Raw genomic sequence first — 25278 nt, forward strand, 5'->3', positions numbered from 1 at the left:
AACAAATCCAGTTAAGTGATCACATTTATTTGAATTTGCAATATTTTACATTCTAATTATGTCAAATATTGTAATTGGTTCCAGCCCAATGGATATATGCAGTACAAACTGAAATAATGCTACTACTTCATGTGGTTAATTATTCATACTAATTTGAACCTATACCTTCCCCTTCAAAATTATCTATGAAGAGACACAATTGACTCCCCAGAATAGACTATAGGCCTCTTAAGGACAATGATTATCTCATTTTGTCTTTCTAGCACCCAGCATAGCTCCTGGAACATAGTAGATACTTCATTACTAATAATAATAATAATAGATAACATTTATACAGTGCTTACAAAGTGTCAGGCACTGTGCTAAATGGTTTACAATTATTAACTCACTTAATCTTCATAACAACTTTATCAATCAATCAATATTTATTAAGAACCTATTATGTGCCAAGCACTGTGCTAAGCACTGGGGATAGATAAAGGGGCAAAAGACTATCCCTTCCATCAAGGAGCTTACAATCTAGTAGGAGAGGCAACATGCAAACAGGTATATGCAAAGCAAGCTACATGTAGGATATATAGGAAATAATTTACAAAGGGGAGGCACTGGAATTGAGAGTAATTAAGGTGGAATTTTAGTTGGGACTTAAAGGAAGCCACAGAGGTCAATAGTTAGAGATGAAGAAGGAGAGCATTCTAGGCACGGAGTACAGCCAGAGAAAATGCGCAGAGCTGAGAGATGGAGTGTCTTGTTATAGAACATCCAGAAGGCCGATGTCACTAAACTGAAGAATACATGTCAGGTGTAAGAAAACTGGAGAAGTAGGAAGGGGTTAAGTTATCCCCATTTTGCAGATGGGGAAACTGAGGCAAACAGAGGTTAAGTAACTTACCCATCATCATCATAATAGTATTTACACAGTATTTACTATGTGCCAGGCACCATGCTAAGCACCTTACAATTATCATCTCATTTGATCCTCATAACAGTCCTGGGAGTTGGGTACTATTAATATCTCCATTTCACAGATGAGGAAATTGAGACAAATGGAAGTTAAATGACTTGCCCAGGGATACAAAGGGAATGTCTAAGGACATATTTGAACTCATCCTCCTGACTCCCGGCCTGAAGCTCTTTCCACTGTGCTACTTAGCTTCTCCCTGTTCTTTACTTGTTCTGTAATCATTTCATTTTTTAAACTGTGGAATCATCCAGAGTCACTTTCCCTTTTTTCTTCCTTATCAATATCATTTATAGTTTTAAGTTCAAAATTCCATTCTTTTTTAAAAAAATTAATTTATTTTTAGTTTTCAACATTCATTTCCATAAGCTTTTGAGTTTTCAATTTTCTTCACCTCTCCCCTCCCCAAGAAGGCATGCAATCTGATATAGGCTCTATATATACATTCATTTTAAGCATATTTTCACATTAGTCATGTTGTAAAGAAAAATCAGAACCAATAGGAGGAACCACGAGAAAGAAGAAACAAAATAAAACCAAGAAGAGAACAAATAGTATGCTTCGATCTGCATTCAGACTCCATAGTTCTTTCTCTGGATGTGGATAGCATCAAAATTCCATCCTTAAGAAGTTCTTGGTCCCCTTAAGTCAATTACCCTTTTAGATTTCCTTGGCCATGGAAAGCTACTTAGCTTTTTCTATGAACTCTTAGAAACTATTTCCCTAAAGTCTAGAGAACAAGTTTCATTGTGATCCCTATTCCCTTCCTTCTCTGCATAAGGAAGTTCTAGATTACTCCAGAATTTTTTTAAAAATTCTACTACAGCTTTAGCCTTTGACACCCATAAATCCCATTATTTTCACTTTGATGACCAGGTCCAACTTTTTGATCAGAATTTAGCCCACAATAGTTAGTCAGTTACCAGGCAACAAGCCTTTGGTAAGCACTTACCAAAGTGCTTTTTTTTTATATGCTATAAAAATAATAGTATTACTCATCATTTGACATTTTACTGTAATTCTTAGGCTATATATCCACCAGCATTTTGAAAATATTCTAAACTCAAGTCAAATTCTTTCTGGAAGCAATTTAACCGTTATTTGGAATGGTTTATGTGAAAGGGAGAAATGGAAGGGATGGGGCTAGTGATAAAAGGCAAAATAGTAGAATTATCTGCATAGTTGTCACAATTCCCTGATATTTTTTTTACTGAGGTAGATTTGGCAGCAATGTGTGAGAGTGAAATGAAAGATAAATCCTTTACACAACATAAACTAAAGAAGCAAACGCTTTTGATAAAGACAGACATATTCAATATAGTCTTGTACACCCAATTTCCCTTTCAGATTATATCTCTCTTCTCAGCACAAGGCAGAAACATCATTTTGCTGGCCAGGACACAATGTCATCTGCTTATATTGTCAAAAAAATTTGTCAGAAAAACCGACCAACTTCTTCAGAGAGAGCAGAACTGACAAATTGTATTTACTTTGTTTCTTTCTCTCTTTAAAAAAATTTAAAGAATAATTTAGAGGGAAATACTCAAGATAATATGGATAATCTTAAATTCATTCTTTTTTTCCTTTGGCTCCTAAACAAAGATCCACATCAAAAAAAAGCTAAAATGAATGATCTCAGGAATTTTAATTTTCTCAATTGCCATTTTGCTTTATTTCAAGTGGAAAAATTTAAACCCAGAACTACTCTGCCAGATAGAGGAGTTTAATCAACCTGGCTTGTAAAGTAGTATTTGGGAAAATGGAACTCATGATCTTCTAGTCCTTGACCATCTCTGTGATTCATATCGTACCAGGTTATAATCCATAATAGCGTCCAATGTTTTTACTCACAAAGCACTACCTTTTGTAACTCTCTAAGGTACTGATCATATAATGTGACATTACAGCCATGTTTGTCGGTAACTTACCCCCATAATAATAGTAATAATAATATTAAAGCTGATATTTCTGTGAAGCTTAAGTTTTGTAAAACACTTGACATGTTATCTTGTTTGAGTTTTACAATAATCCAATGAGGTGAGTATTCAAGTGTTAGTTTTCCATTTACACATAAGGCCCAGTGAGGTTAAGTTACTTGCCCATGGCCACCAAGTTAATAAGTTTAATGACAGTATTTTAATTCAGATCTTCCTTCTGCTTCCTATGAACTCACTGAAGCATAGATTATAGCTTACCTAAATTTGCTATCCTCCTTACAATCTATTCTAGCTCTCTGGATATAGGCACTTAATGATCGTTTGCTACCATTACTTTTTAAAACACCCTTTTTTGTCTATCAGTTTTTATCTCAAAATTTTCTTCTGTCATGTTAGTTTTCTTAACTATACTTATATTATGAGGAGCTATTCATATATGAACATAATGCTGCCCATGGCAATTGCCCTGGGCACAAAATGACTTGTCCATGGCCAAGAGTTCTTTTCATGCTCTAGAATAATTCAGTAATAATAATAATTCAGTAACAATGACAGAGGAACTAGGTATTGGTTTCAGTAAATGGCCCAAAAAATGTGTTTAGAGCATCACAGTTTCTAGCATCTTGTGGGGAGGAATGTGAATACTAAAAAGACTAGGTAGAGGGAAGCCTTTATTTCAAATGCATCAGACTGCTCATAAATCAAAGGTATGTTCACAGCTTGCTTCCAGACCATAATGTTTAATAAATTTAAAATCTGAGCCTCCTCCATCTTAACCTGTTGCTCAGCTCTTAAATCCAAATGCTAGAAAAACTATAGTAACTCATCTATATAAGGATTTTGTATGGGTACCACAATTGCAAAATAATGGCAAAGAGCTGACTATAAACCACTAATATTCCATATCAGTCAACCAATAGTTACTCAGTGCCTACCATATACTGGGCCAGCTGCGATGAGGGCCCAAAAATGTACAGAGCCCCTCTCTTTTCCTAGGCAGGTTCTTGAGATCCCCATCAATTAAAAAAAACATAAATATTTGTTTCTTCAGACAGCTGACCATATTTCTCTTCAAAGCCCTCCTTTCTCCAAGGCTATTTTAATTCTTCTGATTATATCATTCATCCCCTTTTTTAAAGAAATTTATTGAGCAACAAGAACATCAAAATTGTATAGTCATCAATCTTTTGGACATCACTTTATCAGTTTTTACCTTTCTCTTTAATTAAAAAAAAATATGACCAGGGCTTAAAGAGCTTGAACTTGGAGTTGTTGCTTGTTGTTCGGTGGTTTTCAGTCATGTCCAACTCTTGGTGACCCCATTTGGGACTTTCTTGGCAAAGATACTGGAGTGGTTTGCCATTTCCTTCTCCAGGTCATTTTCCAGATGAGGAACTGAGGCCAGTAGGGTTAAATGACTTGTCCAGGGTCACACAGCTAGCGTCTGAGGCCAGCTTTGAACTCAAGAAATGAGTCTTCCTGACCCCAGTCTTGGTACTCTGTCCACATTTAGAGTAGGAAGTAGTGAATTCATAATGAGCTACTTACTAACTGTATGACCCTGGGCAAGTCACCACAGTTTAGGAAGGATAATTATAAACTGAAGAACCACCAGTATGATGAAGGTCATCAAATTCACAACCATAAAAGAATTGGATTAAGGAATTGAAATGTTTAGCTTGAAGAAGTCTTGGAGAGACCTCTTAGCTCTCTTTATATACTTGAAAGTTATCCTACGGTGGAGGACTTTTCTTCTTGTCCCAGGGGTCAGAACAAGGCACAATGGGTAGAAGTTGCAAAGAGTTTGGCTTGCTTAAGGAGAAAGTTTCTACCATTTAGAATAGAATGGACTATCTTGAGACAGAACGGGTTCCCCTCTAGCTAGGGTCTTCAAGCAAAAGCTGGATGACCACTTGTCTGGTTTGTTATAATGGGGATTCTTTTTCAGTATTGTTGGACGAGATGGTCAAAGCAGTCCCTTCCACTATGAAATTCTGTAATTCTGTGAACATGGACAAGCCACCCTCCAACCCCGCTTCAATTTTCTCTTTCAAAAAATGGGAATAAAAACCCCAACTGTTGACTGAACAGTGTGGTTGTGCAGGACAATACTTTGTAAGACTTCAAGCATCATGAAGGGTTATTATTATTGTTACCGTATGAGAGCAAATTGGATCAGGCCCAAAGGCAACAAAACACCATGGGTTCAATGACAGAAGAGAGCAGCAGGTTCTTAGGTTTCAAGTTGTTTTAGGAACCACATTGAGATTTTTGAAGTGTAAATAAATATAAGATAGGCAATCACATTCCTATTGCAAAAAAAAAATGATTTTGTGATTTTGGAAAGGACTCCATTAGTTTTCATCACCAATCCTATTTTGACCTGACATTTTCTTGTGTGTTGAAATTTAAAGCAGTCAGACAAAATGTTTGGCATTTTATTTGATAGCTTTAAGTAGAACTACATAACATGCTCCTGGCAAAAGAATGTTAATCATTCGTCAAAGGAGAATCAATTTGCTGTTGTGGCAGAAAATGTTTTTTCAGATATATAGGCAACTCAAAAATGATAGTTTCATATCTCCCAAATAATTGACATGAAGCATAATTCCTTATTTTAAAACTATATTCTACTGCCTGTTGTTTGGCATTTTTAAAGTAGCTATTCCCCATAGATTCCGAAGTCTTGTGATTTTTATTTCACAAATGACTTGGTGACTTAAGAAAATGCAAATAAATAACTGCTTTTATAATTGAGAATTTTTAAAGGAAAAAAAACTTCATCTGATCTATTTTGTTAATAAGATTCAAGCCAAGGCATTTTCCAAGTTTAAAATCTCTTAAAATGAGATTATAATTGAACTATAACTATAGCTCAAGCAGAAATAGAATTGTAATATATTTTGATTAAATATAAATGTTTCCTGAGGGCTGAAGAGAGTCAAACTAAATGTTCCATTTGGCTCAGCAATCCTCAGGGAATGCCCAATGTGAGATCATTATAAGTAAAAAAAAAAAGGAAGTAGATATAGAAAATCGTGTTCATTGGAAATTCGGAACTAAATTGGATTCTAGGCATTATTGAAATGAAGAACTTCACTTTATAATTCTCTGCTCATTTATATAATACAGACACATACATATATAAGAGTATCTTACAATGAATAAGATGCATAGGCAACCCAAAATCTGAACTTCATTAGACTATAAACTCTTTGCCAGCAGGGATTGTTTCATTTATTGTAATTATATCCTCATCATCTAACACAGTGCTTGGCATGTAGTAGGTGCTCAATAAATGCTTGTTGATTGATTGATTAATTTGTACATACTTAAAGCCTCTTTTTGCTCATAATTTCCATCCAATATCCTCTTTTCCCATAATGATAATTCACATTTTGTATTGTATTTTCCTCATCACAGTCCTATCAAATGGGTAGTGTATATATTATTATGACCATTTTACAGAAGAAATTAAGTCTCAGAGAGATAAAATGACTTGCCCATTAACACTATTAATAAATGGTAGAGGTTGTACTTGAACCCAGATTTCACAACTTGCTTATACCAGACCGAGTAGCAAAAATAACTTGTTTAATAGTTTTTATTTACCTTACCCGCTCTCTTGTAAAGATGCTCACAAGCAATAAAATAGCCTGAAGTTGATATGAAACTATTAGCCCGGCTTGTTGAGACAAGTTGTTTAAACACTTCCAAATCCATCTAATTGTAATGAGCCCACACCTCTCTATCTTTTACACATGAATGGAATGAGAGACTTTATCAAGTGCTTTAGTAAAGGTGAGTAAACTATATCTATAGCATGCCTCTGATCTCCTTGTTAACAAAAGCAATGAGATTAGTCTGAAGTGACTTATTCTTAACAAAGCCTTCTTAGTTCTTTGTGATCACTGTTTCCTTTTCTGAATATCTATTAACTTTACTAATGTTCTAGATTTTGCTAGGAATCAAATCCAAGTTTGCTGGACTCTAGTTTGCGTGCTCCATTCCCTGCCTTTTTGTTTTTCTTAATTGAGACATTTGCTATTTTCCAATATTGTATTGCCTCTCTAGTTCTCTGGTCTTTCAGAGATTACTGAAAGTGACTCAACAACATTTGCCAGTTCTTTCAGCACCCAATGAATTGAACTCATCAAAGGAAGCTAGGTCTCTCTTAAAGCCCCCTTAAATATTTGGATATCAACTACCTGTTAGCCATTGTGTGCTGTCGATTCTGGTCCAATGATCGTTCTTCCTGGCAGAGGATATGAAAGCAAAGTAAGAGTTGAGCAGCTTTGCCTTCTCTTGGAGTCAAGTATAATCATTTCATCTATATTGAACAGTGGTCCTCCTCCTACCTTTTCATTCTTCTTACAATCTATACTCCATCACCCTAACCCACTCCAGTATACTGTACAATCCAGTAACAGTGGTCCCCTTCCTGTTTCTCCAACAAGATAATCCATCTCCTGAGCCTAGACATTTTCACTGACTGTTCCCCATGGCTGGAATTTACTCCTTCTTTGCCTCTATCTCCTGCCTTCTTTGGCTTTATTCAAGTCCCAATAAAATCCCACCTTCTACAGGAAGCCTTTCTTGATGCTTAATCCACTTAATTCTAGTGCCTTCTGCCTCATGATTGTCCCCAATCTGTCCTGTACATATTGTATTTATGCATAGTTGTTTGCTTGTTGTCTCTCCCACTACACTCTGAGCTCCTGTGAGAGCACAAAGTTATTTTTGCCTTTCTTTGTATTTCCAGTGATTAGTACAGTGTTTGACACATAGTGGGCACTTAATGTTTGTTAACTGACTATCTTTTCATGATTATTTAATTTTCCCAAATATGTTCTTTTAAATAACCCTTTTTGGGTTATTTAAATGGCAACAAATGCCTTCAAAAATGGATGTGAGGAGACTTTTGCCTTGAAGAGAGGAAAAGGAGAGTGCAGGTAACAGTTATTAAAGGGATAATTTTATGAAGTAAAGAACCCTGGATTTGGAGGCACCATACCTGGCTTCATGTCAAAACTCCCATACTCACTAACTATTTGACAATGGGAAAATCCATTTTTGGATCATCAATTATCTTGAGATAAATAGGTGATAATTATATTTACAGTAACAACCTCTAGGTGCTGTTATAAGTATCAATAGAATAATTTAGGCAAAAATATCAAGGGCCTATGGTTTTTCATCCATGTGGGAACTCTCTCAGTCAACACAACCAATCTATAACAACATCTTAAATATTTGTCTGATGGTAATAAGTATTACGTGACTTTCCTACACATCAAAGTCAGGATTTGAATCTGGGTCCTTATAACTCCAACTCTAGAATTCTAGTGCTTTCCCTCAGTTGATTCTTTCATATTTATCCCATTTATAACTTGCTTTGTAAATATTTGTTTGCCTGTTGTGTCCCTCAGTAGATTGTAAGTTCCTTGAGGGCAAGAACTATCTTTCACCTCATTTGGTATTGCTAAAGCTTAGCACAGTACCTGAATCATAGAAGGTGCTTAATAAATGTTTACTGGTTGTTTGATTAAGCGAGCTATCCACTAAATCATGCAGACTTAAATCACATTAGGCCTGTGAATCGTAATAGTCATCATTTTCGTAGTAGCAGTTGTTGCTTCTGTTTTTGTTATTATTTATTCATTTAACATACAAATACCAAATGATGTTTTAATTGAGGCATTGGTGTGTTCTCAGTCTGCAGCATCAGGACGTTTGCTGTTGTAGTAAAGAATAGTTTGTCAATTTTTCAACCACAAGAACAAATTGGCAGAATTTCCTTTCTACTTCATTAAAATATAAGAAAAATGTTTTCCTAAACTGCCCTCAGCTATTACAAATTGTAATCATTTCCATGGATTCAAAAACAAAAACAATAATTTTATGGAGGAGCCAAGATTTCTAATGCAACATAATTAATATTGTGGGGTAAAAGAAGAACAATACTTATAAATGCAGATAATCTGGAAGCATTCGGGGGTCCTCTAAATATGTACCTCCCGATTCAGTGTTGTTTGCGACAGTGTGATAGGACTTCTTTAGTAAGAAACAGGCTGCCTTTGGCTTCCTTCCTCTGCTTTCTATAAGGGTTAGGGCTCATTTCCTTGGGGACAACTCTGTGAATAGATAACGTTGGTGACCACTTTGCTGGTGTGATTTGAGAAGCTACTGTTTGTAAAACAACAGAAGTAGTTTCTTGGTGTGGTACAGAGTTTGTTGGTGGTTTTTTTTTTGGGAGGGGGGGATTTATTATTTATATATTTTGAAGTTTCTTTTCTTTTTAAATTTTGGATTCCATATCCTCTCCCTCCCTTCCATACCTCCCCCAGTCACTGAGAAGACAAGCAATATAATATCAATTATACCTGTGAAATCTTGCAAAAAATTTCCATAGTAGCCATATTTGGGGGAAAGAAAGCAAGAAAAATTAAATGAGAAAATTATACATCAATTTGCACTAAGTTCATTAATTCTCTTTCTGCAAATGGATAGCATTTCTTCATTAAGAATCCTTTGAATTGTCTTAGATCATTATATTGATCAGAATAGCCAAGTTTTTCCACAGTTGATCACTACATTGCTGTTACTGTGCACAATGATCTCCCAGTTCTTCTTTGCATCAGTTCATATAGGTCTTGCCATGTTTTTCTGAAACCATCCCCCCCTCATCACTTCTTGTAGCATGATAGCATTCCATCACAATCATATGCCACAACTTGTTCAGCCTTTCCCCAGCTGATGAGCAATCCTTTGATTACCAGTGCTTTGCCAACACAAAAGGAGCTGCTGTAAATATTTTTGTACATATAGGTCCTTTTTCTTTTTCATTGATCTCTCTGGTTTACATACCTCATAGTGGTATTGGTAGGTCAAAATATATGCACAGTTTTATAACCTTTTGGCTATAGTTCAAATCATTCTCCAGAATGGTTGGACTAATTCACAATAATTCATTAGTGTGCCTATTTTCTCCTTATCCTCTCCAGTATTTGTCATTTCTGTTAGGGTAAAATAGTACTCAAAGTTATTTTAATTTGCGTTTCTCTAATTGATAGTGATTTAGAACATTTATTCATATGACTATAGTTAATTTGATTTCTTCTTCCGAAAAATGTCTATTTATATCCTTTGACCATTTATCAATTGGAGAATGGTACTTATTTTGATAAATTTGACTCGGTTCTTTACTCAGTATATATTTGAGAAATGAGGCCATAATCAGATAAACTTTCTGTAAGAGTCTTTGATATTACTTCATTGTCTTTGGTAACTTTTAGCTAAATGTAGCTTTCCTGATTATCTTTTTAAATTAGGTCTATTTTTGTTTTTGCTTTGCCTGAGATGATGATTTTATCCCTGCCTTTTTTATTTCAGCTGAATCATATTAGATTCTGTTCCAGCCTTTATTTAACTTTGTGTGTGTCTTTCTGTTTCAAATGTGTCTCTTGTAAACAACATATTGTTAGATTCTGGTTTCTAATCCATTCTGCTCTCTGTTTCCATTTTAGGGTGAGCTCATCCCATTCACATTGACAGTTAAGATTACTAACTTGTATTTCCCTCTATCCCATATTCTTCTGTTTCTTCTTCTATCTCTCTTTTCATCCTATCCTTCCCCAAAAGTTTATTTTGCTTCTAACCACTGCCTCTCTTAATTCACCTTCTCTTTTATCATTACCCCTCTTTCTATTGTCCCCTTCCTCTCCTATTTCCCTATTAGGTATGTTAGATTTCTATTCGCAACTGAGTGTGTCTGTGTGTATGTGTACACACAGATACGTACATATATACCTTTTTTTAAGATTTTTTATTTTTTTAATTAGATTTTTTTACTTTTAGTTTACAACACTCAGTTCTACATGTTCTGGAATTTCAAATTTTCTTCCCTTCACTTCCCTCCCGCCTCCCCACCATGATGGCATGTAGTCTGATATAGATTCTGTATAAACCTTTGCATTAAACTTATATGTATTTATATATGTATTATTTTCTTCAGTGGTTTTTTTGCCTCTTTTACCAAGCTGTTAATTTTTTTCATATTTTTCTTTCATTATTCTCATTTCTTTTCCCAGTTTTTCCTCTGCTACTCTCATCTCTTTCTTTAACTCTTTTAGGCATTCTTTTGGGGCTTGGATCCAATTAACATTTTTCTTCGAGGTTTTAGTTGTAGCTGTTTTCACATTGTTGTCTTATTCTGAGTTTGTGCCTTGGCCTTCCCTGCTACAGTCATAGCTTTTTATGGTCAAGGTCTTTTGTTGTTGTTTGCTCATTTTTTCATCCTATTTCTTGACTTTGAACATTATGTTGAAGTTGGGCTCTGCTCACCTGAGTGTGGAGAGAAACTGTCCCAAGTTTAGGATTTTTCATGCTGTTATTTTTAGAGCTAGTTCTGGGAGTCTGCAAGTTTTCAGTGTTTCCAAAGTGGTGTGATCCTGGGAGAAGTATAATCACTGCTCTCTTGGTTTATACTCCGGTCTTTACCCAATAAAAGTCCCTGGTGCCCTGAAGTCATAAGGGATAGCACTCCTCTTTGCCTTGGAACTGAGACAAGGGCAGCTGCTCTTTTTTGACCAACCACCACTACTGCTGTCCCCCTGGAACTGTGACCAAGGACTGTGTATGAGCAATAGAATTGCCAATCAGTGCCAGCTGTACCCAATGCTAGCAAAGGGTCCCCTATAATCTCTTTCTGACCAGTTGTCTGACCCCATACTGTCTCTGGGCTGAAAACTCCCAAAGCTTCTGCTGCTGCTGCTGCTGCTACTGTATCCCCTGTTGCTGCCCCCGTATGTGCTCTGGACAGGCCTCTACCTTGGTGTCAAAGATGGCTCCTGCAACCTCACAGATTTTCTTAGGCTGGAAAAATGTTTCACCCTGACCTTTTGTTGCCTCTTCAGCACCAAAATTTTATTTGAGGTATTATTTTAAAGTTGTTTAGAGGGGAATGATGATGAGATAGTTCAGCTGAGTTGCTGCCTCTAATCTGCCATTTTGGCTTCTACTGGTATAAAGTTTTGATAAGAGACTCTCCCACCCATTGCAATAGAGAGATGAGACCCAAAGAGAGATAACTATCATCCACATAATATTAATATAGTAAGTGAAATAGAAAGTTATAAAACAAAATACTTTGTGGGCTACGAAACGCAGTGAAGAGAGTCATTATCGATCAAAGGAGATTAGAAAAGGACATCTGCAGAAGGAGTCATTTGAACTGACTTTGAAGAATTGGCAGGAATTCAACAAACTGAAGGAAAAGGAAGGAAGTATAATTCAGTAGTAGGGAGAGCACTGTGACCAAACCATGGAGACTGAGGAAGAATATATTCAGGTGACAGAAAGCAGTCTAATTTGGTTGGAGTACCACATTGGGAAAAAGGATTTATATGGGACGTGTATGAAAGGTAGATTTATGTCAGTCTGTGAAGGGCCTTGGATGTCACGAAAAAGAACTTGAACTTTTTATAAACAATTGAGTGCCACTGAAGATTGTTGAGCCTGGAAGTGATATAGCTAGCTATATTTATAAGAAAGATTATTCCGGGAATAGGGTGAAGAATTAATTAGAGGTCTATGGGGGGAAATAAAAGATGGAAGACATCTAAAAGTCTACTAAAAAAAAAAGAATTGACAGGTCTTGGTAATCAATTGGTTATACAATGTAAATTTGTATTCCCAAGGCACTGTTATGGGTCCTCCACTCTTCTTTCTCTTTGTGTTTTATCCTGAAGATCTCATTGGTTTTCATGAATTTAAGCATCCTCTTTATGCAGATGACTGACTCCTAGATCTACCCAGGAGCTATCCAGCCCTAACTCTTCCTTCAATTGCAGTCACATGTCATTAATTGCCCCATGAGTATCTCATCACTGATGTGCTATAGGCATCTGAAACTAAATTTGTCCAGAAATGGGAATTCATGAGTTACCCTAAACTTCTCTCCTCTTCATACTTCCTATTTGTTTTAATGGCATCATCATCCTCCCAGTCACCCAATTTTGCACCCTAACTTTAGTGTCATCCTTGCTTCTTCTCTTTCTCTAATACCTCATATCCAGTTCCTACCTCTTGTTAATTCTATTTCCACAACCTCAGATGGTCATTTTCTTGATCGTGTCATGTTCCACAGTTATGAACTCTGAAATTCCTCCATCTGATCACAATCTTTTATCATTCTATCTTTTCCCCTGCCTTATAACTTCTAATCCTGTTCTTCATCCACACCAAGGCCTCTGATCCCAATAACCCCTCAGGTTTTCTTAGGCCATCACTCCTGAACTAACTACCCTATCTTGAACCCTTGGTGCCAATCCAAGAGGTCAATTCTACATTCTCTCCTACTCCCAAGCCCCTTGCCTCCTCAGTTTTGCTCTACCAAGCCCCATCCCTTTATCATTGCCATGATCCACTGCCCTGGTTTCTATATATATGATAATGAAAAGAGCTGGAGAATATCAGAAAACCATACTGACTGGGTCTACTACAAATGCATATTACATCATCTCAACTGAGTCCTCCTTGTGGCAAAATAATCCTTTTTCATCTCTCTAATTGATTCACTATCTACTCACCACAGCAAGTTTTCCAAACCTTTTTATCCTCTTCATACCTCTCATGGCACCCCCTTCTCCCACTTTTTCAGCTGTGGACCTTGCATCATATTTTACTGCAAAATAATTTGATTCCATTTACTAACAGTTCCTCCTTTTCCTCTTCTTTTCTTCTCATATTACTCAGATGTCTTCCCCCACTAACTCTTCCTTCATCCCCATTTACTTGAAAAGGTGACTCTTCTTGCCGAGGCACACTCTTTTATATGCACAAGTGAGCCCAGTCTATGCCATCTTCTTCAGTAAATTGCCCCCTCTATCATTCCCATTATCTCAGTAATCTTCCATCTCTCTCTACTTTCTGGCTGCTTCACTGCTGCATACAGACATGCCTTTGTTTCCATCATGCTTAAAAAACCCTCTTGTGAGCCATCTATTCTGCTAGCTATCATCCTATATCTTGTCCCTTTCATATCATCCTGTATCTCCTTCCTTTTATAAACCCCTTTAGAAAGTTATCTACCATTGATGCTTGCGGTTCCTTTTCTCTCCCTTTTCTTAACTTGATGGAGTCTGTCTTCTTACTTCAACATTTAATCGTAACTACTCACTCCAAAGTTACCAATGATATGTTAATTGCCAAATCAAATGGCCTTCGGGATCTCTCTGCTACCTTTGACATTGTTAATTTTTAATCACACTCTTCTCACACTCTCTCCTTCTCACTCTTCTCCTTTATTCTCTTTGTAAGTTTTCACTACACTGATCTCTCCTTGTTCTTCTACTACCTGTCTGACCATTCTTTCTCAGCCTCCTTTCCTGAATCATCATTCAGGTCTTGCCCACTAACTGCAATGTCCCACAAATATTTTTTTTCTTGGCCTTCTTTTCTCGTGCTATATCCTTTTGTTTGGTGATCTCATTAGCAACCACAGATTCAGTTGTCATCTCAATGTCGATGATTCTCAGATCTATTTATCCAGCTCAAGCCTCTCCACTGATTTCTAGTCTTCTATTTCCAACCGCCTATTGGCTATCTCAAACCAGACATGCTGTGGACATCTTAAACTCAACAGGCCCAGAAGTAAACTCATTGCCTTTCCTCCTAAACCCTCCTCTCTTCCCCAGGTGCCATCATCCTCGCAGTCACCCAGACATGTAACCTAAATGTCATTCTAATTCTCTTACTCCCTGCCTCTCTTATCTGTTGCCAAGTTATATCAATTCTACTTTCATAACATCTCCCCTTTCTCCTCTGATGTTGCTACCACCCTCATGCCAGATCTCATCACCTTACTCCTGGACTATTGCAAGAGCCTGCTCATTGGCATTCCTAACCCAATTCTCTCTCCACTCTAGTCCATCCTCTGCTCAGCTGTCAGATTTTCGAAAAACACTCATCTTATCGTGTCACCCACCAACCCATTCAATCAATTCTATCAGCTCCCTCTTATTTCCAAGATCAAATCTAAATCCTCTGTTTGATTTTTAAAGTCCTTTGCAACCTAGACTCTTCTTAGTCTTCAAGTTTTCTTATAATTTACTCCTCTCGTTAGTTCTGTAATGAAGTGACACAGACCTCCTTGCTGTTCCTCTCATAAAACACACCCTCTCCAGATTCTGGACATTTTCACTGGATCCCCCCTATGCTTGAACTTCCCTCCTGCCTAACTTCTGCTTCCTGGCTTCCTATGCTTCCTTCATATGCTAGATAAAATCTCACCTTCTGCAAGGAGCCTTTCCAAGAGTTCCTTAATGTTAATGTCTTCTCCCTGAGGTTACCTACTATTTATCCAATATACATCCTACTTGTGCACAGTTGTTTTTATGATGTCTCCTACTTTAGACTGTGAACTCCTTGAGAGCAGGGAATATTTTTGCCTATGTATGCCTAGCTCTTAGTATAGTGGCTGACACATTGTAAGCGCTTGACAAATTCTCAATCGCTAACTGATGAATGTGCTCTTTCTTCCTTTCTGCTCATATGGTGATCACCATCTTAGTTCATGCCTTCATTACTTCTTGTTTGGATTATTATAAAAACCTCATAATTGATCATTTTAAAAGGTTAATGTTCTATATTGGTATCAGTATATTACCTAGCTCTGGATAAAAACTTAAAGTTCCTGATGAGATATAATATTCCAATGCAGCCTTACAAAATAATCTTAGGAAATGACTGTGCCTATCGTGATTCCATCATTCCTCTCTTTAAATATACTTTATATTATAGACTTATAGGCACTGTAATTTTTCAAGCCTGAACCGATTATTATACTTTGAGTCATTTTATATCTTATTTTCAAGCTCCCCATCCCTTTGTAAAATAACCCATTGTCAACTGGATTTAGTAGCTCACACACATCCTGCTGAGATTCAGTATCTGTAATCTGAAAGAAGTCCATTTTAAATATCCAATCCCAAGGGTCCTATAAGACATGAGAAACCAGTAATATTAGGCACTGTGCTGCATACATTGGCAAGGGCACACAGGAAGTGGGGGTTCTTTGCATGAATCAGAGTGTATTTCATGTTCTGTCTCTTTCTTCCAGTGAAATCAGATGAGTTACAGACAATCAAGAAAGAATTAACCCAAATCAAAACTAAAATTGACTCCTTGCTAGGCAGACTGGAGAAGATTGAAAAGCAGCAGAAGGCTGAGGCAGGTAAGTGAAAATGATGTGTAGTCATAGACAGGTCATTAGGAGGTAAATGAGACCAGGCCAGCACTATCAGTCACACTGACAGCACAGAATAAGAAGAGAAACTTTGCTGAGTTTTTATTATGTATTATAGATGCTAGTCATAAAGTCACAAAACTGGGACTTGATGTGATGGAATAGAATTTTGCCCTTTCAAAGATTATGAATAACTGCTTATTCTAGGATTGACAATTTCAAAAAGAAAAGGGAGTTTGGGATTTACATCTAACCTCTATCAGTATCAAAATATGGTTAAGGATTAAAGGCATTTGATGAAATACCATTGCAGTGAAAAGACAGATTTTCATAGCACTATCCATAGCAAAATCTATCAGCATTCAAATCTGCATTGCAAAGGAAAGACCTGTCCTCTGTCTGGATCCCCTCCTTTAGTTCCATCATTCCTGGTTAGTATAAGCAAGTGATTGGACTCTAGCCCTATATTATCATTTGGGACCATCCCCTCGGATACTAACCCTGATGTAAGGCTTCTGCTTGAACCACCATTACTCACATTCATTTGACCAAAGACATTCAGAGTCACCCAATGGGAGGTCAGTTGGCTGAGAAAGCAATTTATCAGTGGCACCAGCTGGGATCTCTTGCTCAAGTTTAAGGGATCTGATCTTATATCACTGTTGTAAAGATGAAACCCTCCTCACTGTAGGAGGTCTACATGTCAGGAATATGGGAGACACAGACATCGCTATAGGAAAAAGTGGTTATAGAAATAAAAGATCAGCAACCACAGAAACAAATATTTAAATATTTCAAACATCTCTTCTACTTGCCTACTCCCTTATTTTTACTCATTTTTTATAGAATGAACAAATAAGATCTTTTAAGAACTTACAAAATTTAATGATTTCTCACTGTCACCACCCCTACCACCACCACTACCCCTCTTCTACTACTCTCAAGGATATATTTATGCCCAAGAAAGGCAGTGTAGGATATAGAGGAGAGGCCAGCCTGAGAGCAAGAAAGACTTGAGTAAAAATTCTACCTCTTACTCATAACTGTTGTGTGAAACAGCTGCAAATCTGGATAAGTAGAGGAATTTTATTTCCTTACCCCAATGAAATTACAAGCCTGGATCCTTCCTTCCTTTCTCCTTCTTGCTCCCTCCAATCCCCCCAAAAAGTTTATCCACAAATTGTTCATAAGGAAGCTGCAAGTATGTAATTTTCATCTGCCCTGTCATGTTATGACAACATCTTGAAGTCTTTTCTCTAACTGAAATATCATCCTGTGATACTGTTGAAATCATTATTTCCATTTTAGGAAACATTGTGAAATTCATTATCATGCAGAACAACCCTTCCAGCAATGGACTTTGATAACCAATTTGCACTTCAGTTTAAAGGATTATGGTGAACTCATTTAAATATAAATCACCTCAAAGAGAAAGATTTGATCCTTATGGGATTGTGTTACATCTTCTAGCCTGCTACATCGAATTACACCTCCACATATCTTCCTGAATGATCATCTATAAACGTTATACTGTGATTCAAAAGCTTGTATTTTCTTCAGAAGAGAGGATGGCACCCTGTTGCTTTGCATGCCTGTAACCATACCCAATCAGAGAGTTTCTTTAAAGACGAAAACCTGTTTGTTCCCTTGGGACTATTACATGCCCCTCACATTAACACATGAGAAGAGAAATTGAATTAATTAATTTACTGTTTGTTTCTCTTAGTATTTTCTGCTGAAGGATGTTCATATGGATATCCTTCAGTTGGAAGTTGAAATTGAAAGCTATAATTTTCCAAGTTTTGCCAAATGAAAGAAATGAGAACTGTGTATACAGAGTCGAGTTGTGATTTAAAGGAGTTTATCGGAACAACAGTTTATCTGAAGCAACTCTTACTTTCCAATTTATTGATAAGAACCTAAGGTACTATCTTTAATCACTTGGTTGGTTAGCATCTACCTATGGTGATCACTTCCATCTAATGCTTCTTAATTACTTGTTTTGTACATTTCATGCCAGTTTACTATTATTTTGCATCAAGTCTGCATCTCACAGGGAAGCTATTTAAAGCTACAAATTTCAATTAGAGCCTTTTTCCAGGAAAAGATTGATTAGAAAACTATTTTGTTTAACCTGGTCTTGAGGGTGACCTTCCAGTATGGACTGAGTTACAAGGAGGAGCTGTGCAGGGACCACAGTGGGGAAGTGAGCAGCTTCTCAGAACCTTCTGAGCTAAGTGTCAGAATGTAATTTTGGTTTGTGTTTTTCTTCGCTAAGTTTGTTTATAAACATTGTTAGGACACCAGAAACACCTATGTTCAAATGTAAATAAATCATTTTGCCTCTTCCACAGACCACCTCATTCCAATAGTGTAGTTAACAGTTGACTACCTTTGTATGTCATCTTGGAATCCTGCCTCAGACACTAACTCTATGACTTTGGGCAACTCACTTAATATCACTAGGTCTCAGTTTCCTGATCTATAAAATGAGGTAATTGGACCTGATGAATTCTAAAGCCCCTTCTAGCTCTAAATCTATAATTCTGTTATCCTGTATTCTCTCTCCACTATTTGGATGACAAGTTCTGTTTCAGCAGGGATACACTGTCACATAATGCACATGTCCTTGATATGGATTTAATAAAAAGGCCACTGGACTGGAGACTGGATTCTAGTCCTGGTTCTGTTACCCATCAGTTATATGACCTTAATCTACATGGTTCTCGTTTTCATCATCTGAAAAATGAGTTGGCTAGACTATGTGATCCCTAAAATACCTTCCTCTTAAAATTTTATAATTTTGTTTAACTATTCTTCAGTGCATACGACATATTTCTATATAGAATACAGCTCATTATTCTAGGATACAGAAATAGTTTAGACCAGGGTTTCCAAACCTTTTTCTATGCATCATGGTCTCCTAGGGCATCCTGGTGATGCCTGATCCAAATGTGATCTGTTACTTACAATCATAATTGAAGGGAATATTAAATTTTGGTTAGAGGTTTTGGTGAAAATAAAGCTATATTTGTTTTTTATCCAAATTCACAGAACTTAGATTAAGGACTTAGGTTATTCAAATCCAAAGAACATGAAGACATCATTTTATTCATACTTTCACTTCTTCCCTTGTTGCATCGTTTAACTGAGCTAGTTCTAGACTCCTGGCTGGCCTGCTTATGCTCCACTACATTTTATCTGGTTTGTGGCTATCACCCTTAAAGTGTGATAAAGTGATCATTTAGTTATTGTCTGATTAGTAAGGTAATAACTTCCTCCATCTATGTTCTGTTTCAGTGCCGTATATATTTCCTCCCACAGTCTGGACATGCTACTTCCATTAATATAGCCTTAGATGCATTTATTTTTGCTTGCATGTTTGTTTATCAGTCATAGTTGGTGATTCATATTGAGCTTGTAATCATTAACAACACCAGTTCATTTTCACATATCCTGTAACTAAGGCAGATCTCCCCATCTTGCAATTAGCCAATTAGTTTTTTGTAACATAAAAGCAAGATTTCATATTTACGTTCAGTCTACTATTGTATCCTACCCTATATTTTTTAATCTTGTATATTATGCATTATGGTATATATGCCTCCAGCTTTCTTTCATTTCATAAATATGAAAAAAGAAACAATGTAGCATACTGAAAAGGAAGAAGACCTGGTTTCACACTTAAGCTCCAACATCCGCTAGTTGTGTGGTCATAAGTCATTACTTGATTTTTCTGAGCCTTGGTCTCTTTATCTGTAAAATGGGAATATACACTCATAAGGAAGTGATTTGCAAACCTTATGTTGCTATATGAATGCATTATTTTTCATCCAACTATTACTTAAAAATGTAGACTGTGATAAGGATATAGACAATCCTTCCCCATGAAGCTAGAAACCTTCAAAGTTGACTTTGACATATAAATCAGATCTCTTGCTATGGTTGCAGTAAATGCTTATTGATTACGTGGCTGAACCAAAATGTGATTTTCATCATTAGAGCCATAATATTACCAAATTAACAGAGACTATGTCCTCATAGTATGATTTAAGGTATCATTTCCACATAGTCAATTTTATTTGTTTTTGAGATTTGGGGATATTGAATGGATTATAGGATATTGTCTGTCCTCTTTATTGTCCTTACCTCTTTTAAATAAGAGGTATAGATGGCTATCTAACTAGAGCCTATCTGTTAGAACATACCAGTGTCTTTTCATATAAGATATACAATGAAACAGACCAATGTGACAGGCCCCAAAACAGGGCGCTTGAATAAAAAGATAATCAGATTACCTATTAATGCCCTTACTCCTCTCCTTTCTTCACCTTTATTGAATTCATTTTCCTGAAACACTTCTGTCTTACCTTTTCTTCACATTGTTACCATTACTGTTCCATCTCAGTAACCTCTAAAAGCCCACAAGACACCCTTCAGCCCTCGAGTGGGAGGGAAAAAAGCCCCTAGGGACATGTCCATTTAGTTCACATAGCAGAGGTATCAAAGAAGAAAGGCCAGTAAGAACATGGGCTTTGGAGTGGGAGGACTTAAGTTCAGATCTTACCCCTGAGGTTTATCTCCCACTATTTAACCCTCCTTGGGCCTTAGTTTCTTCATCTGTAAAATAGTTTGGACTTGAGGGCCTCTGCAGAGGCCCTATATAGAAGATCCTTTGCCCTTTCTTTGTTTTAAACATTGGAGAGAGAAGTGGGCAACAAATTGAATTGTGAGATGAAGCTGTGCTCTGATCATTAAAATGGATGTACCATGCTTAGGAGTCAGGTCTGTATGATAGGTTGGTAATCTCAACAAAAAAAAATTGAGGGGAAAGAATTTAGATTTAACAGGTTTTGAAGGATATAGTTTAAGAAAGAAATATATTATTAGTAACTTAGTTTATATATATGTATATATATACAAATATATACACACACATATATATGGATACCAGTAGTTTTATACACATATAGAAAGGTACATATAGTTATATTATATTATATGCATAATTATATATTACTATATAGAAAACATGATTTCTTAATTATAGGAGATTCCTAGTATGGGAATACTGAGTGATAGATCCAGTATCAGAGAACCTGGGTTCAAATGCTGATTTTGCATGACTACCTGTATGATCCTGGACAAATCATTTAACCTCTTAGGATCCATTTCCTCATCCACAGAATGAAGGAGCTGGAGGAAATGACTTCCGGGGTCCCTTCCCACTTTAAATCTATGACCTTAGGTCTTAGATGCATTGAGAGGGTGAATGATTTGCCAGGGTTCACAGAGTTAATAAGTTCCAAAGATTGGATTAGAAGCCAGGTCTTCCCAAGTTCAACCCTTTTCACATTCCAAATTCATGATATACTGCTTCTTACGTACAATTTTATAATATTCTCTAACTATAACTATATATGTATATGGATATATAAAATACACACACATACATATGGATTATATTATTGATGACCGTAGGTTAATGGATATGCTAGACAGGTTCCTAATATTCTCTCTTCTCACACAAGACTTGGCTTAGTCCAAGCCTTCATCACCCCTTTTCTGGACAATTACAAAGCCTCTCATTTTGTCTTCCTGCATCAAATCTCTCCCCTCCACATTTTATCCTCCACACAACTGAGTGGAGGATTAATATTCTGAAAGCACAAATCTCATCATATCATTCCTTTGCTTAAGAAGCTTCTGTGGCTTCCTTTGCTTTTAGGTTAAAACAAAACTCTCCTGTTTGACATTTAAAGGCCTTCACATTCCTGTTCCAGTCACTTCTACCTCTCAGATCCCCTATCTCCTTTTAAAGCTTCGTTCACATGCCATCTTCTTTAAGTGTCTTGTCTATACTCCTCCAGTTTTTAGTTTCTTCAACCCCCAAATCACTGTGTAGTTATTTTGCGTGTATAGAGTTTCTTTAAGTGCATTCTGTCTCCTCCAGTAAATTGTAAGCTTCCTGAAAACAGGGCTATCTTCTTTTTGTACTGTATCTGTAGTTCTAAGAACAGTGCCTAATACATAATAGAAACTTAGTAAAAATAAATGTTTATTGGATGATATTAATTGCAAAATGTTTGGCTGATGAGGTTGGAAGTGATGCCTTTTATGCTCCTGAGCTTCCTATATAGCTCTCTATAATTGCATTTGTTAGGAGCAGTTACTCAGATTTCAGCTCTGTTCAGGTGTTTTAAAAGAAACTTTAGAAGAAGAGAAAAATAGACTTATTTAAGTTAACATTTACACAATTACACAGTGATTGGTTTGGCTCTGTTTAATATTGCTACCATTTTTCTATGAACATTTTTTCAACCATCTGTTAAGTACAACTCAGCTAGCAATTAACTAGTATTTAAGCCAGCATATCAAAGGCTGAATTGCTCTCTCAGCCATTTTTCTGAGTGAAATTAATGCTAACAGCAGATACAAACTCAATTTATTCTTTTTTAGAAAATGCCTTAAACATAAATCCCAGCAAACAATTTCATTGTCTCTGTACCTGCTAAGGCTTTTAAAGTGGTAGTCGTCTGTGGAGATACAAAATACCCAAATATGGCTCTTGAAATATAATGCTAAATTCTTTTCCCTCTTGGCTTTTTAGAACAAATGTCTGTCCTTTAAGCAGAGAAATCTTTCTTTTCCTGGCATGGTCACTCTGGTCACTATAATTCAATGAGAATAGGGATAGTCATCAACCCCTATTATTTACTTCTTGAATTGGTTTTGTAATATATTGAGTTCTTCAAGGACTTTCCTTGACCAATATGCCTCCAATGATAAGAATATTCATGCCCCCCATAATATAAAAAGGGTACATTAGTGAATAGATAGGTAACTAGGTGGTCTTAGCTATAACACTCAATGTAATAGCCCAGAGGCAAAAGTACCTTTAAAAAGATGCAGAAGTGTTTCATATTAATTTCTATTTCATCACCCACATTAGAAATAGCCATCAGATATTTTTCTTTGTTTTTCTTAGGGTTTTTTGTCTGTTTTCTTTCACAGAATGAAAATGTATTTTGTATGGCTACACATGTATAACCTATGTCAAACTGCTTGCCTTCTCAATGAGGGGTGGGAAGAGAGGGACGGAGAGAATTGGAACTAAAAATTTGGGGGGAAAAGAATGTTAAAATGTTTTTACATGTAATTGGGAAAAAATAAAATATTAAGTAAAGAAAAAGAAATCCCTAGTAAATCAAAAGAAGAAAGAAAGAAATATCCATCAGAAAATGCCAAAAAGTACCTCCACCCAAAAAGAGAACTGATAGAGAGTTCTCTGACTCCTCTGGCTGCTAATGCTTCTCCCCTCAAAACTGCCTCACACTTCTCTTGTATCTACTTGTGTGTTCTTATAGATATTTTGTGTCCTCATATAGGATATATGCTCCTTGAGGGCAAACACTGTTTCTTTGTTGTCTTCCTATGACCCATACTGGAAGAATTTAGAGTAAGTGCTTAGTCTGTCTGTGTTTGTTATAGATGTATTGACTCAAATTCTGAGAAAATCAAGAGCTCTTCATTGTTCAGAATGAACCCATCCTCTTCATAAGCCCTGCTGTATCTCCTGGTCACTTTTCCCATTCTCAGTGACCCTTCTGTCAGAGGCTGTCACATAGCACAAAGGGCCCAGATGCATTGGGAAAAAGGAAAATTTCTCACTTCACCCTCACCCAATCTCTCCCCGTCTCTCTCCCCCTTTACCCACCCCCCTCTTCCCCCCCCCCATCACACACACATACACACACACAAACACACCACAAGGTTTGAAGAGCAAGGAAGGTTTGTTTGTTTTTACAACTCAATTAAAACAAATATAACTATACCTGTTAAAACCAACTGCTCCCTAGAGACCTATATAATCTAAGTCACTATGTTCTTAGTTAGTAGCACAACTGCACTAGATAGATCTCCCAACCTTGCCTCTCTCCCATGTCTTTTCAATACAGATAGCCTATTGATGTGCTCATAATCACTCTTTAAGCAGAATTTCCTTTATGGTTCCTGGTCCACCTGCTAAATGCAAGGCATAATGCTGCAATTCTAGCCATGCCTAACAAATGGAATGGGTCATTTTTGGTAGCTCTTTCGGACTAATCCCCATTATTTATGGTCTTCTGTAACTTTCAGCTGTTGGTGCCTCACTTGTACCCTAATACAGTCTCTTGTTACCAATCACCTAGACCATTGCAATAGCAGTCATTCAGCTTCTCCTCAAACCCAACATCCGTGGGACAGGAGGGCAGGAAGAATGATATTGCTCTTCACATCACCTGAATGAGCTGAAAGTTACAAATTCAGATCCTTCCTGTGAAATATGAACTGTTTACTGTGTGTCAAGCATAGTACTAGGCCCTGGGGATGAAGAACTAACCCTTTACCATCTTGCACTGTATCCCAGTGTATCTCCCAGCCTCGCCTCTCTCTACTGCCTTTAGGTTCCAGGTACTCTCACTTTGTTTGTGATAGACACTTTGGACATCTAGGCCTTCCCAGCATCCATACTGCTGAACTTTTATGTGTTGTCTCTCAAAATTGGATTATAATCTTATTGAAAGCAGGGACTGCCCTACTTTTTTCTGTTTATATCTTTGCCACTTAGCATGTTAGGAACATAGTAAATGCTTGATAAATGTTTTTTTTCATTCATTTATTCATTCTTTTAATAGTTCTTTATTTTTACCCTGTCCCATCTCTAATTAATCCTTTATACCACTGCCAGAAAAATCTCCCTTAAGCATTTGCTTTTCTGTTCAAGAGTCTTCTCTAGCTTCCTAAAGTTGTCTACTACACACAATCCAAACTCTTTTTCCAACACAGTTATACTATCCCTAGACATTTCCTACACTTTCATGCGCCTATGTATCATGCTTCCTAGTGTCTGGAATATTTTCACACACCCCCCCCTTCTAAATGTGTCCTACTCATTCTGCAAAACTCAGTTCAATTGCCACTCTTCAGTCCTCCCTGATATTAACATTCTGCACAAGATCTCATCTACCACAATTTTTGTACCTTTGCAATGTGCATATATCATGTAACCTTCAGTATCATAATGAATAATAATAGTTATCTATGCCTATCCTTTTACTAAGCTATAGACTCGATGGGGGTAGGAATCATGT

At 36.7% G+C, this 25278-nt stretch overlaps 1 protein-coding gene across 1 annotated transcript in view; it reads left to right on the plus strand.

Annotated features, from left to right (window-relative positions):
- The window catches only part of RALYL (RALY RNA binding protein like), a 179348-nt gene that overhangs the window by 100348 nt on the left and 53722 nt on the right, over nt 1-25278 (plus strand). The window contains exon 5 of the mRNA XM_036742106.1: nt 16019-16132. Within this exon, the coding sequence (XP_036598001.1) occupies nt 16019-16132 (114 nt within the window). The remainder of the gene's footprint in view (nt 1-16018; nt 16133-25278) is intronic.

This window comes from Trichosurus vulpecula, chromosome 1 (assembly GCF_011100635.1).
Source record: "Trichosurus vulpecula isolate mTriVul1 chromosome 1, mTriVul1.pri, whole genome shotgun sequence".
Classification (NCBI taxonomy): domain Eukaryota; kingdom Metazoa; phylum Chordata; class Mammalia; order Diprotodontia; family Phalangeridae; genus Trichosurus; species Trichosurus vulpecula.